A 17,343-nucleotide genomic window follows, 5' to 3' on the forward strand; every position below is an offset into this window, starting at 1 on the left:
TTTTCCTGCGTTTGCAATGAATGATGATTATATTCTTGTTGTTTGTTTAGGAGCTTAATTCTGTAGTTTTACTGAATTTAAAAATTAATTTCCGTAAGAACATAATGGCGTGAAAAAAATTCGACTTTTTTTTATTTAAAAGTAGGGTTGCAAAGTTTTTAAAACAATCGCGTTTTTTGATGAATTTATAATGATATATTTCATTATACTTTTTATAGTTTTCAATGTAAGATCAATTTCGTCGTTGTCGTTCTTCATTTTTCTTATCATCAGGTATTTTTAAAATGTGAATACTTCAAATACTTCTAATTTTGATGTATACATCTGTTTGAACCTCATTAATAAGGACAGCTAATCAGCTCATTATCGACGGAGTATGTTTATAAAAGCTTTGATTGAAAAATGAGTGGAACGACTCGCAAGCATTAATGGTTCTATCAAAACTTACCGACTCACCATCCAACATTTAGGTGAAAATAAACGTTCATTTATTAACTTGTCAGTCAAGTAATCACAGTATTTTTCAATCTTTTACCATCATTATAATCCAACATAAAATAATTTACAAAATATTCTTATACTTCATTTTGGTTTAAAAATAATAATCCAAAAATTTTTCCAATCCATTGCCCTATTTCAGATGTCATTATTCATTTTTTTTTTACATTATAAAGTAAAAAAAAAAAAAAATTAATCAATTCAAATTCAAATTGCAAATTTGAAAGAAAACTGTTTTGGCTTAAAAGGGAGCGGTGATAAGTGTTAGTCGAAAAGGGAAGGGTACATTTTAGCCGAAAGAAGTATCACCTCTTCAATTGTATGCATTAGTTCCTAAATTAATATATAATAAATGTTAATAAATTAATATTGTCCGTTTAGGCACAATCAACAATATAGTATACATTTAAAACAATACGTCTCTATTAGTTCAACAGATAAAAATTATAAAATGGTAAAATATTACATAATCAAATAATTTGCTGCAACACAATATATGTGGATAAATTATCCTTGAATTCGACTATAGGTATCAGTACCGCAACTACAAAATAGGAAGCCCGTGTGCAGTAATTATATTAGGTCCTTTCTTAGGATTTATTTTTGTACGTCTTATTTATAAGTATCAATTTTTTAGGTTTTAAAACACGTTTCACATCAGTTAGTGTATGATACATGTATATATATATATATATATATATATATATATCAAATTAAATACCTACAACTGTTGTATATTATATTTCACTACATATTTATGTAGTAAATGTATTTAAGTAGTTTAGGTAGGTATGTTGTATACCTACTCAAATACTCAATGGACTCATTGTTAAATAAATATTATATTACTTTAAAATATTATAACATCCTTACATGAATTTTAAAAAAAAGTTTCTTTTTATTATAAAATAATAATATAATATTATTAAATAATTGTGTATTTGTAAAGTGTAGTTTATTTTAGGCTGGGACTAGAAGGCCCTCCAAATGTATATAAGCCTTGGGGCCACTTTGCACACCCGGTTTTTGCGGTACTGATAGGTATATAGTTATATGAATATATTATATTTTAATTAACCGTTATTAATGGTTAAAAAATAATTAATAGAATTTAAGCAAACATTATTTTTACTTATGTTATTCAATATACAAAAGAAACGGTAGAATGTATAAAATCGTTCATGTATATTTCAGACATGATAAATGTATGATAAATAGTTAGTTATCATAACAAATCTGTATTTATGTTAATGAACAATGTTGGGAAAGAAAATGCAAAATTTATCTAGATAAAAAAAAGATATTTTCAAAAAATGTTATTTTTTGGTCATTACTTCACATTCTAATAATATCTATGAAGACTCAATTATAATTATTATTATCAATAGGTACCTAGGTGTGTTTAATTTTTATTATTTATATATTTTGTTATATGTTTATGTAGTGTACCATTAAGCAGTATATATATAATGTACAATATTTAATGATGGTTAATCATTAAAATAATACGTAAAAAAAAAAAATGAAAATTGCTTTATACGTATCAGGATGAATTCAAAATACATAAGAAATCATTTCAAGTTAATAATATTGTTTTCCGTATAATAATTTGATGGTTTTCATTATTCTATAAGTAGTTACGACTTTACGGGTTCCAAGAGTGAAGTAATGGCTATTCAGTGTATGAGTGACATGTGTATACTAGAATCAAATACTTACTATATTTGGAACTTCCGTGGAAAAATAAGAAATTCAGTTTAAAAATACTAAAAGTATTTTCCCAACATGAAAATACAAACAAAATGTCGTATCAAGAAATAATAATTACTCATTAATAGTACATGAATTTTGATTATGAATACAAAATCTATATGTATAAAAGAAAGTCAGGTTAGTTACAGAATTTATAATTCAAGAACGGCTGGACCGATTTTGATGATTTTTGATTTGTTGGATTCATCTCCGTTCAAGAATAAAAATAACTCTAATCTTTGCAATTATCTAGATAAGTAAAAATTTTATCTTAGATAAGTAATTAGATAATTTAGCATTATTTATCTAGATAAGATAAAAGATGACAAAAAATCTATCTAGATAAGTCCCAACACTGTTAATGAACCTCATATGTGCTCCGAAGTCTTAATCAAAGAATGGTCGTCAAATCGAATGTAATGTTTTACTTATTTTCAATGAATTATACTCGTAACATGACTACCTTATAATACAGTTACTTTGGTAACAACGATAATCGTGACCAAACATGCATTTATTTTTGTACAATGTTATAACTGTTATTTTACCATTAACGTAGTATTAGCGTAGTTACTATGCACGTACGGTTTGATGAACAGAAAAATAAAAAAATGTTTTTCGTCGTACAAGAAATCCAAGACTTATTGCACATAATAACATGTTGATGTTTAAAATGAATACATTTAATAATATCGTTACACAATTGAAATCTTTTTATTTTAACATTATTATAATTGTGTTCTAATGTGTATATATATATAATAATAATCTGTGTTATAATTTATAAACATTATTATTAAACAATATTTACACACGACTATATCGTATAAAACTTTAAAATGTCGTCGAAAAAAAAAAATTCATTGACAAAAGCCAATGATGAGGAAGTAACGGAACAGGTTATCAATGCAATATCAACTGACTTAAGCAATGGTAAGAAATTTCTTTGAATATTTTAGTGAAGTATTTATACCTACTCCAAATATTAATATTTTAGAATCAGTGGAGTCGACAACAAATCTCGACGACGATTTAAAAATTATGACCATACCAAAAATGTTACATGAACATTTTGAATGTGTCGTAGGCAAAAATGTTTTTATAGACAAACCATGGACACAGATTTCTCACAAAAAAATATTAGACCATTTACAGAAAGAGAAATCGGACTCATGTTTTTGGAAGTTTCGAAAAGAGCTTGAAGTAATAAGAAACTATCATTATTTTTTATTTTCATACTGATCTCGCACATTGAAATTTATCAATTTTTTATTCACACATTTTACAGTTTTAATGCACTAATATAGTTTATTATTGTAATTAATAATAGACTATACACGTTAGGTTACTATCAAATGTGAAGTATCAACTTAAAAAACTTAAAAAAATAATTAAAAAAAACTATAAATGAGATAATTTTATTAACGAGATAATTGTTTTGTTCATTATCATTATAGATTACTTGATTTGAAAAAATTAACCCACGTGCATGATTAAATATTATATGGTTTCGATTCCGACTCAGAATTAGTATAACAATATTACACGTTCAGTATGGTCGGCTATAAAGTTAAAAGCGAGGTTAAAATTATCTTTGAATAAAAAATTAAAATATAAATACAGATATATAAAATATAATATATGATAATATTGGTAATACTATAATAGTAATTAATTAAGGATTTTAAATTTTAGTGATGGTAAATATGGTTAAAAAAAGTTTTTCTCTTTTTTATTTTTTCTGATCAGTTTAAAGAGAACGGCTACATATCAATGATTTCTTGTATCTTTAATTATTTTTGTTGAGTTTTTCAAATGAAAACAAAAATTCGATTTTTATCAAAACCTGGTACCAATTCCATACATTTTGTAGTTTTTTTTGTGTCAGTTTTTCGCAATTATGTCGAAAATTGTTGGAAAATACGTAACGTTACCTTCTTTTAAAGTACCAACTGGATAACGTTCTTAGTAGAAATCATTAATAATTATGATGATCGGAGTAATCCTTAAGGTTGAAATCATGTATAATGATATAAAAAAACAACCGCAACGTTATTTTAAAAAAGATGAAATAATAAAAATGACAAAAGAAAATCGAAGTTTAAATTTTTGTAAAATACAAAAATCGCCAATGGAATTAAATTTAAATAAAATAAATGCACTTATTATTAATAACAATAAATAATTTGGCTAATATACATTATCACAAAAATTAATGAAATTAATGTTAATTATTAATTAACTGTTACTTATATTATAAGTATTATTTATAACTATTATTGTAACTACTATCACTTCTTTAGTATTTACTTTTAACTCGTTGATCTCAATTTAACTACTAAAGATTTATGTGTGCGCATTAATTTGATAAGTTTGTTAATACAATTATTTTACTGCAGGCTATACAAAACGAATATGTTTTGGTTGGTTATAAGGCTTTTAGTAGTACAGACGAAGAATTTCTGATTTGTACCACTGATAGAGCTGAACAATTTATCAAACAGACGCAAGTACAAATGGAGCGTGAACAAAATATCGAACGATCAATGCTTCGCGTGCCGAAACCTTGGGAGTCTAAATGTAGTGAAAAAGATATTGAAGACATAAAGTCAGTATCGGCACGAGAAAAGGTGAAAATTTACCATATATTCACTACACTTTTGTTAAATGCGTTTATTTAAGCAATATTTTAACTATGATTAGGACTCAGATGTTTATGCACTTAAAATGACTGTATTATGTATAAATTTATGCACAAAAAAATTATCAAATATGCAAAGTAAGATTAAATTACTTTTTTTGTTTATTCAAGTAATCACTCATAGCATATTTGAAAAATGGAACATAGAAGTTATGACAAAAGATAAAATATAAATCATTTATTTACAGATAACATGTATTTGGAAACTTTCAACCGAAAGGCTCAAAGAAGAAGCAAAGTTTGAAGTTTCAACTTCAAAATCTATGAAAAACCAACACGTAAAATTAGAACCACGTTATTCTAAAGACAAATTTGAATGTGCTGATGTATTAACAATGGACACATGTGTTCAGGTAATTGTTTCGTCTGTTTAATTTGTTTATATCATGTATTATTATGTACGGATGCTGGATTTTATAGTATTTTGAAAAAACATGGCTGTCAAAAATATAACAAGTTTAAAGTAGGTAATACAAAATTAACATAACAACTTAATAACATGAATTAATTCTTATAAACAGGGGCTTAATTTCTATGAAAAAACTGGGGGTACTAAAGCTCTTCTATCTTTTTTATGTTCCTTAATGGTTATAGACAACCACAAACCGTATAATTTAATAGTTACTAAAATATTTGGTAAATATATGAATATTTCTAAATTTAAATTGTTCACTTTAATTTTATATTTTTATTGCGCGTATAATGAATTACTTGTCTGTAAACACAAATATTTTATCACATGATCACTTTTAGATTCTGACTGAAGCGAAGGATATTATGGTTTTATAATGATGTTTGTATTTTATTTGTTTAACACTTTTTCGGATAGAAATACTGGTCCAAAAGTTTTTTTTAGGATTTTTTTAGATTTTAAATTGGCATGCGTTGGTACTTTAGATAGGTAGTTTTTTTAAATCATAATAGTTTTTCTAGACGCGAGGAAAAAACTGTCCTAAAATAGTAAAAATACATTGTAAATAAGACTTTCACATTTCAAATTTTAGTTATTTAGTCATAATTCTAAAAGTAATGTGGCTAGAAATTTGAAACTTTTATCCTATAGCAAAGATATTTTTATTTCATATTGTGAAATATTTTGTAATGTATAAAAATTTATATATTTATACAAAAAAACTCAAAACCTATTATGTTTCTCTATACATAATGAGTAATGAGTGTTTAAATATAAATCAACATAAACATATTTGGGGGTGCTAATTTCGAAAATAGGGGTGCCAAGCACACCCAAACTCCCCCCCACCCCAAATTGCGCCTATGCTTATAAGCAATCATCAATGTTCAAATAAGTAACTAGAACTTTAATATTTGATTAAAAATATTGTAGATGAAAATTTTAAAAAGTTCAAAGAATTATATCTTATAATGAGGAATAACAATATTTAATATATAAATTTATTATTATTATATTATTTATAAACAAATAGTTTAAATAAATAAGTAAACAAATGAAAGCTTAGCCTAGAGTATTATTATATTTGTATAGTACGATCGGTTTCAAATTAAAAAGTAATTATCAAGTATATTCAAAGTTAATAAAATAGCGACTGAATATGGAAATATAAAAGAAGGAATACATCGAGAAAAATTAGTCATTTTTTATAGAAATAATTAATTTTAATTTAGGAGATTTAAAATGAGGTCTTATTAGGTGTAGATATGTTAAGAAGTATGAATACTTTGGTTATTATTATTTAAAATATTATATATTTAAATAAGATTTAAAGATTTAAATATATTTATTTTAATTAAAATTTTTTTTTCAATTTCATTGTGTTTGTTTTAACATTTGTTTTCTTTTAACTCTTCTCAAACTGAATTAATGTAAATTTTATTTTGGTTATTTAATATTTCTAAGTTTGTATTGATATCAAAATGTATATTATGATTATTTTCTTAAACATGTTGAGAAATATTTTAATTAGGGGCAGTCTTTTTTAATTTTATTTCAAATTCTTATATCTTATTTTAAAATTTCTGTTTTTCTTATCTATATAAATTATATTATTATTTAATAAAATTTAGTAAACTTATTTTTTAGGCTACCAGAAAAATGGTCAATAGGGAAATGCAAACTATTCCAAGAATCAAAGATAATAAATGTATTCAGTCTGTTGCTGTAGAAGAAGAAATGTTTCAATTTCAACCGCTAACTAAATCAGACAAGGCACTAGATGATTTCTTAGATAAACATGTACCAAAGTAATTATTTATAATTTGCATAACCATTAATGAATGTGTCTATATTTAAATTATAATACATATATTTTTCACTCCAACCGAGCTTATTTAAAAAACAGATTGGTTCATTTAGTATTATCTATGGATTTTATGGACTTATGTATTTCAAGTGTAACTTTTAATTATATTTAGAATAAATAATTACTAGTTATGATTAAAAATTTGATTTTGTTTTAGGTTTTACGATAGGGGTTGATTTCTTATTTTAAACGCTTTTTCTAGTCTTTTTTTTTAAAAAAATTTGACACCAATTCAGCGCTTGAGTTATAATAAGGCATATTCATTATATACATTATTAAAAGTTAAAGATTATTATTTATGGAAAACTTTATAAATCTAGTTTAGTGGATCAGTTGCATTATAATGATTTATACGATTTATACCGTGATGATTATAAATTGTTAAAAAATAAAAACGAAAATGAAAATGCAACCGAACAAAACTCCAAGGACATAAATATTTTTCCTGGGTATCAAAATACAGGATCTAAAAACAAATATGTATCTTCTCATACTTGGCACCCGACAATACCAGGTTTGTATCGATATCTATTATATTTAGCTATATACTAGTAATAGCTAAAATAATGTTCATAAATGATTTATAAATTGAATTACATGTAAAGTATTGAACTCTCAGGCATTTTCGCAATATCTTACACGTCCAGTAGTAACGCATTATACAAATCCGTTAGCTTAGAAACAGCTACCGAGGAAGTCGCAAAATCCATCGGCAAAGATATGGGTTCATACAGCAGTGATAATGACAACAATGTAGAGCATTCGAACGACCAGTCAGAAGTTAAACTCGTGGACGAGAATTATAAAGAAAAAATAATATCATTGTTAAATATGGAATTTGTACAGGTTTATACATTAATTTTTAGTCGGTAAAAAATAGATACCAATTATCAGTAGTAATCACTAATCATAAATGTTAAATTATGAATATTATGATTTGAAGAGAATGAGAGTGATTCAAGTAACTGAGGAGGAAAAATCTAACGATCAGTATGGTCAAGACATTAAAAGACAGTTGCGCAATTTCTTTAATTATAAACCTCACGAACAGATTTTTATACCCAGGGATTTATCCGTAGCTCGACCAGGTTATAATATTACATACTTGATTATTAATATGCCCTAAGAAATGTTGATATTATTTAAAAATGATATACTTTTTTTATATATTATGTACATATTTATAAAATATAGGTATACTTGTCTATTTTTAATACAAATTTTTTTTTATTAGATGATGACAGTTTAAATGATGAGAATAAAATTATGAATGAAATACAAAATGAATTATCTTATATTGAAATTTTAAATAATACTGATCAATCAGACGAGTCTGTGGATGTGGATGTCAATGAATGTAAGTCACAGATTAAAGGACGTATAAAAGTGTCGAGCTCTACGAAAATGATGCCATCTACCGTAGAAATAGATGGAGGTGAATATAGGGATAAGGTGGAGCATCACGATTCGGACACGGAAAGTTTTTACAACATATGGGGTGATGACGAAGAATGGATGTATGGAAATGAACTGAGAAATGTTGTTCGAAATTTACATAGGTAAAAGTTATATATTTTAATTTTTTTTAAATTATATAAACAAACAAACTAATTGAATAGGAAGTTCAATAAAAAATACGATCGAGAAGCAAGGGAAAACAAATTGTTTAGACTTTTGAAATCCGAAGCCGAGTACACAAAAATGAAAAATAAGTAATGTTTTTATGATTCTTTAATTTTTAATTATATCTATAATTTTTATTGAGTTAGTTTTCGATATCATTAAACAGAATTGACGATATGGAAACAGAAAGAATAAAACTAACCAAAGACATGTTCGAAGCAGGATATAAGCATCAAAAACTAAAAAATCAGTCTAAGAAGAGAAAAAAATCTTCATTGGGACAAAACAAAGTGATTCGAAATTGTGAAGATCCATTGATGAAACGAGAGAATGTTCCACCAGTATATGAACAAAATTCGGTCATTATTTGGTCGATTAATGATAATATGTTTCCAAAGGTATTTCAACAGTGTTGATTATTTTATATTATTTTAATAAATGTATTAAATATCTGATAGATATTATATGTTACATTATTATTATTAATTTAATTTATCACACAATATTATAAACATATATAATATGTAATGAACCTCACTGAGAAGGCAAGTGTGAGGGACCATTGAATGACTATATGTAATGACAAATATATTTTTTGTGCATATGAAAATATGCACAATATTTATAATATTTTATAATATTTTATTATACTTGTACTTTTTGAAATTCATATTTAGTTGATATTAGAAAGCTCAGAAGAAGTGTATTGTGTTGAATTCAGTCCTAGAAATGGTAATACAGTCGTTGGAGGGTTAGTAAATGGACAAATATGCATATGGGACATCAAAGAAAAATTGGATAAGATAGATTCAAATAATTTAACCATGTCGGAGAAGAAAAAAAAGCACCATAGACATCTTGTAATATTTATTTTTATCTAAGAGTACCATACTGAATCGTCATAAAATATTAATATATATTAATATATATTTGTTTACAGTGGATGCATATGCAATGGTCATTAGAAGTACAGTTTAAAACTAGAATCAAACCAGCAGCATTGAGTGCCATTTTAGAATCTCACGAATCAATGGTGACTGCAATTCAATGGATTCATCCTATGAATGAAGTTAGTTGATTGTTGATATATATATATTCGGAAAGCCATGGATCCTAATTTTTACTTTAAACGATAATATATTTTAAATGTTTTTTATGAAACAATTTGAGTTGTTCAAATTAAGTTACCGATTTTTTTATTAGAGTTTCTATTTTTTATGCTATAAAATATAAAATCAGTATATCAGTTTTAAATACCAAGGAGTTAATTTTCAAACAAATATCTCATGAATATATTATATTCATTTTAATAAATACTATAAATATGATAGTGCTTAATAAATCATTAAAATATTAGTTTGATACTCTGAAACTTGGTAATATCAACTGTATATGTGTTATACGACAAAAGTTAAATACACGTTAAAAAAAATAAAAAAACGCATTATTTATAGTAAATACTAACGTGTTATGTGCACATAAAAATACTAGGTAGAATTTATTGTTTTATTTAGATAACGTCATTGGGTAAGCTCGTAACCGTAAAAGAAGGACAGTTCTCAGATCAATTTTTTTCTGCCTCCATGGATGGAACTATAAAACTTTGGGATTTGCATTCGACTCCGATACCTAGGTCACAGCAAAACATTGAAAAAAAAACTCGATTTCCGTATCCAGATAAGTTGGACAGTTATAAATCACCATTGAGCATTTACAACAATTGTTTAAAGCCTTTGTATACGGTTAGTGTTACATAAATACAAAGAGAGTACGTGACATGCAATGTTATAATTAGTTAATATAAAATAAAATTTTGTATTTAAATAAAATGGTGTATGGTATTATAACTATGAAAATTTGCTTACTTGTGTCTATACGAGTATATTTTAATCGTTTATTTCTATCCATACCTACATATTTTAGATAATCATCACAAAACCAGAAACTACAATGCATAGTCCTATAACCGCTTTGTCTTTTGAAATTCCTGTAATGCAATATAAATATACCTCCAATCAGCCGTTAGAAATCGGAAAGCGGCAGTTCGAATACGGTATTCAAATGTTGATATTGTAATACAGTGCAACATATTTGAATATTTGTAAAGTTTATGTTTTACCGCAGTACCAACCATATCGGATGATCCAAATCGCATTTTGGTCGTTGGCAGTATTATGGGTGATGTCGGAATTGTCACTTGGAATGGTTACGAAATTCATCAGCAGGGCCAAAACAAGGAAGGTACGATACTCTGCAGGAAAAACGTGCAATAAGAGCATACGTTTGTAAAAGTTATTAACTTGTAGAATGTAAAAATATTTGGTGGGGACATGTACACGACGGACCGATTAACTGCATCAAGAGAAATGTATTTTATCCGGACTTGCACTTGGTCTGCGGCGGGCATGTGGTGTCCATCTGGAGTTTAAATTACGAAGTAAATTTTAAAAACATAGAACTAGTTAGTAGATTTAAATCAGTGTGAAGATTTAATTTCACTATAGAAAATTTAAATAACTGAGTATATTTAAAGACTAAAAATATTAAAATATTTAATTTTCTTAGTTGATATAATATTTATACACTATATTGTAAAGGTTTATACTATTGTAAATTGACATTATTATGTTACACTCTAAATTATTTTTATTTACTTAAGGGTGGTCCAATTTGGTGGAAACGATTCTCCGATTTTACAAACAGTGTATTATGGTCCACTATTCATCCAGCAGAATTTCGAGTGTCTTTCAACAGTAGCGGTGTCCTACAGTTTTGGAATTTCATGAAATACACTCACCAACCTTATTACGAGTCGAATAATCTTAACATAACTGGTGACGGACTTATAGGATGTAAGTATAGATCAAAGTTATACCTATACTATATTAATTATATAGTTCGTATTTGTTGATGTTTTTTTGTTATACCTTTAGGCATCTTGATAGAACCGTTAGTTTTTTATATCTTTTTGTACCATGTATTTACTTGCAGCATTGTCGACTCCTCTTTCATCAATACATTTTATTGATGCAGAACAACTAAAATTTTCGGAAGGCATCAATGAATTGCTAAATTACAACAAAAACGAGTTAATTGGTTTTTCGGATTCCAATGGGATGATATGGATGATCACCATAAGTGCAACAATACTAGAAAAAAATAAAATCGAAGAGGTCGGCAATATATTCCAGAAAGAGATCGATCGGAGACGAGAATTGGATGCGTGGAATATAAAATATAAAGAAGAATACGGACCTGTAGAAGAAAACGAAGTGGACGATTCTCATTGCGAATCAACTGAACCATTTGAACAAATTTCGGAGAACGATGACGTAAAACTACTACCAAAATCAAAATCAATAAAGAGACAAATTTGTCATGAGACCATCAAGTGAATTAATATATTTTAGTACTTATATAGAATTTAATTAAGAATCAAATTTTTTTTTTGAACGATTTCAGATGGTATTTGAACCGATGTGGATCTAAATCACGTTTAACGAGAGAAAAGTTCACAGAACGTGAAAAGCGACATATGATAGAGACTCTGATGCAAAAAAAAAATGTGAATCAACAACAGTTGGATGAATACATAAGAAATAATGAGATGAAAACATCTGATGAGAGTAATGTTAAAAAAATAAGATTTAAATCAGATGAAACATATAAACACATTGTAAATAAATTATTAGTTGCCGAAGAAACTAAAGAATACGTAAGTATGTTTTAAATATAACGCAGAATAAAGTAATACGTTTATATGTTTAAAAATAAAACATATACATCTATTAAGTCGTTTATTTTACTGTTATGTGTAATATTGTGTAAAGGGGTTGGATATCGATTCACAAAAAAACGTTGAGTCAGAAGAAATGAAACAGATATTTGAAAAGATTCATAATATTGTGGTGACGGACTATGAATTTAAGAAAGAAAAGTTAAACAGTTACATTAAAAACAATCCCTACAAAGCAGCGCAAGAAGATTGGGCTCAAGTAATCGAGTTTGCAGAAAGAGAAGACAAGGACGTATTAAACGATCCTAATATTCTTAAAGGTCCAAACATACGGTACATGGTTTTTAATTGTAAATTACTATTGTAGATTAGTTATGGCCAAGATAAGTCAGACATCTTATCTAGTACATGTTTTCAATTTTATATCAATAAAGCATGATGTACCGAAAACTGTCCAAGAAGTACATTGACGAAGGTTATAAGATTAAAGAATGGAAAAGCCGCAGAGATCAACACGCGGACGATCGGTACAAAATGAGAGAGAGTAAAATCAATGAGTTGAAAGCCATCTATGGAAAAAGTTATAACCCTTACTGGGACAAGGGTCTTAAACCATTAAGAATGAAGGATGCTGTCCGGAGGAGAGTGACCGAGATAGATGATGACAACAACAAACAATTGCACGAGAGTTATTCCCAAGAAGAAAATGGTAATCATGACCATACATATAACACTGCAACGTATCAAATAATATTATTCTGTTAGTTTTCAATAATAATTTTGCAGGTGACAGTTGTTATACAGATTATTTATCGTTCACGGAACCTGACACCATATCAAACAATCCCGATCAAACCGGAAAAGATATATCAGAAAAATAACACAACACAAATCAAATTAAATTATAATACCACATTTATTATTATAATTGTATTTATATATAACAATATTTATAACTTAAAACTTCTATAACTGAAAATACATGAAAAAAATCCATATTTACAATCGAAATGTTTACTTAGAAATGAGAATCTAATTGCAACTAAAATGTAAAATGGCTGACACCATTTATTAAGATTTTTATCAGTATTAGTTTGTCACTATCAATTCAAAGTCCAAAGATTACCGATAATGGTGGAGCTTAGGAGGCCTTTATAATAAAACTGAATGAAATATTTGTTATCATACGATTCATAATTTTTGTTTTATATTTTTTGCATTCCGAAAGTAAGATGATAAATGTAAAGGTAGAGATATAAATAAGGGTTCTGATTGAATAATTCCAAAATATTCATCATCTCATCGCTGTGATCCTAAAAGTATTACGACCAATAAGAATAGTACTTGACACTAGTTTAAATTTCCGTACGGTTGTGCAATGTACTATTAATTGTGAATCTTGATTGCTAGATAAAAATATTCAATAATTATACCCACAATGGTCATTGTTAAAGGAATGATGATACAAGTGCATCAAGCCAGAAATTTTTATGAACATTTTAAAAATTATAAATAATCAGTCCAACTTATAAATAACAACCATAGAAATTTAATTATGGGGCAAAATTAGTAGATTGTAAAATTTGATTAATTTTGTATAGGATGATTTTATATTTTTAACTTTTCGATTTATTTATATTTTTATGAATTTATACGTATATTGTAATATTACATATATTAAGTTATATATACTCTAAAATATATTAGAGATCAGTTAAAAGTTCAACCAATCACAGTACCATGAAGTGTAATTTCCATGATTGAAACAGCAAGTTTATCATTACTGGGTAAAAATTAATTTATCATTCCTCAAGCTGGAGGAAACATATGGTACACCTAATATGTGGTTTGAAATACAATTTTGAATTAAATGTATAAGTACAAGATTATTAAATTTTAAAATTTACTTTTAGTGAACACTTGTTGCCAATTCCTATGCAATGTATCTAGTGGAATACAAAACTTAATGCATCACATCACTTATGTGAACATCATAGGCGCAACTAAAGTAAAAATTCTGGGAAGGCTATAGCCCCAAACAACTGTATTGGTTTCCATTTGAAATGTTATTTATTTATAATCTAAAAATAAATACTTATACAAAAAATTGTTATTCTATTTATTTAAATCCGTCAGCTTTTTAATTTATTATATTTTTCTAAAATTCATTATTATTTATATTAAATCTTTGTATTAACTTTCTTAAATATTTAAAACTTATCATGGTCAAAATTAGTAGAAATTATTTTTATAATAATAAATATAAAATAATAATATTTTTTATTTATGTTTCTAAAAAATATTAAGGGGCATCTCGACAAAAGTTTACTTTCAAATATAAGGAAACCTAATGTGTAAAGTTTTTCTTTTCTTGCTTTTACTTGATTAATATATAAGCTCATGTATAAAATAAATTGTTTTTAGTTGACTAAAACAAAAATGACTAACGATTACTAACACATTTTTGTTCTTTTGTTGTGCGTTAGGCTAACTAAGAATATTCTAAATTGTTTCTACATACATTTTACGAAATTCAAATTATAATAAAAATTTTTGCTAACGCCTGAGTACTTGAATGCTGTTGTCGGTTGTTCTTCAGTTGCTAGTTTGTGATCGTTTGTTAAGTGAAAAAAAAACAAGATAAAATAAAAATAAAATTGATAGATACAAGAATTATAGTTATTTTATACAAAAAATGCGGGCTGTGGTAGGCGACAGCGACCGGTTGACCACTTGCTGACCACTAACCACTTGCATATTTAGGAAGCCTCCAATAAATCAGGAGCTCTAAAGTTTCACTTTATCAACTTAATCCCTAGATGTGCCACTCCGTATAAGATGTTTTCACATCAAAAATATTTTGCACTCAACAATGTTACTCATAATATTGTAAATATGAAAAAAAAATACACGTGGGCGAAGCCAGGTATTCAGCTTGTATATATATATATATACCAATATATAGTATATAATATATATAATATAGCAGAGGCGGCTGACCTTTTTTCAGCTACGATCTATTAAAAATTTACTTCATCTTTGAAGATCGACTTTCTTGGAAAATTTTTTTATAAAACAGAATAAAAGATAAAAACCATACAGATAAAACTTTTGACAATTTGTTCATAACCACCACGATTAATTTTCGTGCATGTGACCTAAAAATAAATTCTAACATGATCGACTTTGAAATCGTCCACGATCGATAATGGAGTATGGCTTATGAGAAATAGATGATACACGGGTATGGCAAGGTTAAACCTTATATATTAGGTATATAAACCTCGGGTATACAACCGTATCTAGCGTATATTTTTGTAATTTGACAAATATAAATAGTAAAACTTTTGGTTATATTTATAACGTGATTCGGTATCGGATGTATTATTATTTTTCTATTATTTTTTTTTTTTTTTATGACAAATTCAAATTTGTTTTCATTTAATAAGTTTTCATTAGAAAAGTGGGATTTCAAAGACTATGTGAATTCGTGGATATCATAGATCAGCAAAAGACAATAAAAGTAAATTATGTCTGCCAAACGTACATCCGAATAGTGAAAACAAAACAAGTCTTTGGAGAATACTGATGTAAAAAAAAAAAAAAGTAAACATGATCTATTTTTTTTTGATTCAATTTTTTTTGTTTAAATTTTTTTGGTATGTCGTATTATAAATTTATACTATAAACACGTGCTTTCTAACTTTAAAAATAGATAGAGATATGAAGAGTGGTTAAATTAAAAATCAATAACCACTTTATAAAATAATTAGTCCATTTAGCATGTAGAAATATTATAGAATAAACACAAAAGTATAATATTCTATTATTAGGTTTTAAGTGATTATTAATAAAGTGAATATTGTTCGGGCGAAGCGAGAAAAATTTTTTTGGTACCTACCATATAATAGTTACTACATGAAATAAGGCGTATACCCATGATTTATTTTAGCAATACATCACTGCCTAGAAGTAAGTCTAAATACGACCTTGCGTACAACCGTTGGTTGTAATAACACTCGGCGTACGATAACAATACGCAAAACCGACGGTAAGACACAGGGACGCCCGGATGGGGGGGCCAGTGGGGGCCATTGCCCCCCCCCTGAGATTTTCGCGTCCCTTACAAAATTGGAAGTTATTTTACATAAAGCTGATCTTGGGTATTCAGTGACTATTCAACAATCCTTGTATCTAACAAGTATCTAACATTTTTTTTCATCAACAAATGATGATTCAATTAATTTATTTGCTTCAAACAAAAGGAGATTGTCATTACTTTTTGAATAAAATAATAAAATATGATGCGAATTCAATCAAATAAAGTTGTTTTTTGTTTAAACTTAATTATATTTTTTCTTATAAATATTAAAACTAATAACTAATAATGTAATTTTATATAAGCTTAAATGAGTTTTGATTTTTAAAAAATTATTAATGATAGTAATACAAAATATGAGTAGATGAAATATGTAGCAGTAAATCTTCCTATAAGTATTTAGGTACTTACAATTTTTTTGCCCCCCCTGAGCTACATTTCTGTGGGCGTCCCTGGTAAGACATCATAGACGAACGTATACAATTGGTAAGTGAAGTACTTGCCAATCACGTTTTATGTGTCCTTTTCGTAAAAATAAACGTAGAATACGACGGCCATGTCGTCGGCCTGGGCCGGGAGCGATCGACCGGCAGCCCACCAACGCTCGTTATCGCGTCGACGTACATATTCTTATCAGTCCGCGTGCAGTGTGATA

The 17,343-nt window shown here is 27.1% G+C and overlaps 1 protein-coding gene across 1 annotated transcript; it reads left to right on the forward strand.

The window, feature by feature from the left end:
* Window positions 1-3,060: 3,060 nt before the first annotated feature.
* LOC112687581 lies at window positions 3,061-13,682 on the forward strand. Its single transcript, XM_025560401.1, has 23 exons — window positions 3,061-3,183; window positions 3,248-3,453; window positions 4,650-4,880; window positions 5,140-5,304; window positions 7,011-7,171; window positions 7,551-7,744; window positions 7,850-8,076; window positions 8,174-8,318; window positions 8,465-8,789; window positions 8,850-8,942; window positions 9,020-9,251; window positions 9,531-9,713; window positions 9,794-9,922; window positions 10,368-10,595; window positions 10,777-10,906; window positions 10,978-11,094; window positions 11,160-11,290; window positions 11,513-11,705; window positions 11,845-12,244; window positions 12,316-12,568; window positions 12,684-12,922; window positions 13,024-13,298; window positions 13,376-13,682. The coding sequence occupies exons 1-23, from the start codon at window positions 3,090-3,092 to the stop codon at window positions 13,468-13,470; spliced, it is 4,446 nt and encodes a 1,481-aa protein (XP_025416186.1). The 5' UTR covers window positions 3,061-3,089; the 3' UTR covers window positions 13,471-13,682.
* The last annotated feature ends 3,661 nt before the right edge of the window (window positions 13,683-17,343 follow it).

This window comes from Sipha flava, unplaced genomic scaffold, assembly GCF_003268045.1.
Source record: "Sipha flava isolate LNK unplaced genomic scaffold, YSA_version1 0_pilon_pilon, whole genome shotgun sequence".
NCBI classification, from domain to species: domain Eukaryota; kingdom Metazoa; phylum Arthropoda; class Insecta; order Hemiptera; family Aphididae; genus Sipha; species Sipha flava.

What these genes read in the sequence shown, in the direction of transcription:
- LOC112687581 (XM_025560401.1), top strand. Translation starts at nt 3,090, where the DNA reads ATGTCGTCGAAAAAAAAAAATTCATTGACAAAAGCCAATGATGAGGAA. An exon ending in TTGGCACCCGACAATACCAG is followed by an intron (nt 7,745 to 7,849) that starts GTTTGTATCGAT and finishes TTGAACTCTCAG; the next exon opens with GCATTTTCGCAATATCTTAC. An exon ending in GCAGGGCCAAAACAAGGAAG is followed by an intron (nt 11,095 to 11,159) that starts GTACGATACTCT and finishes ATTAACTTGTAG; the next exon opens with AATGTAAAAATATTTGGTGG.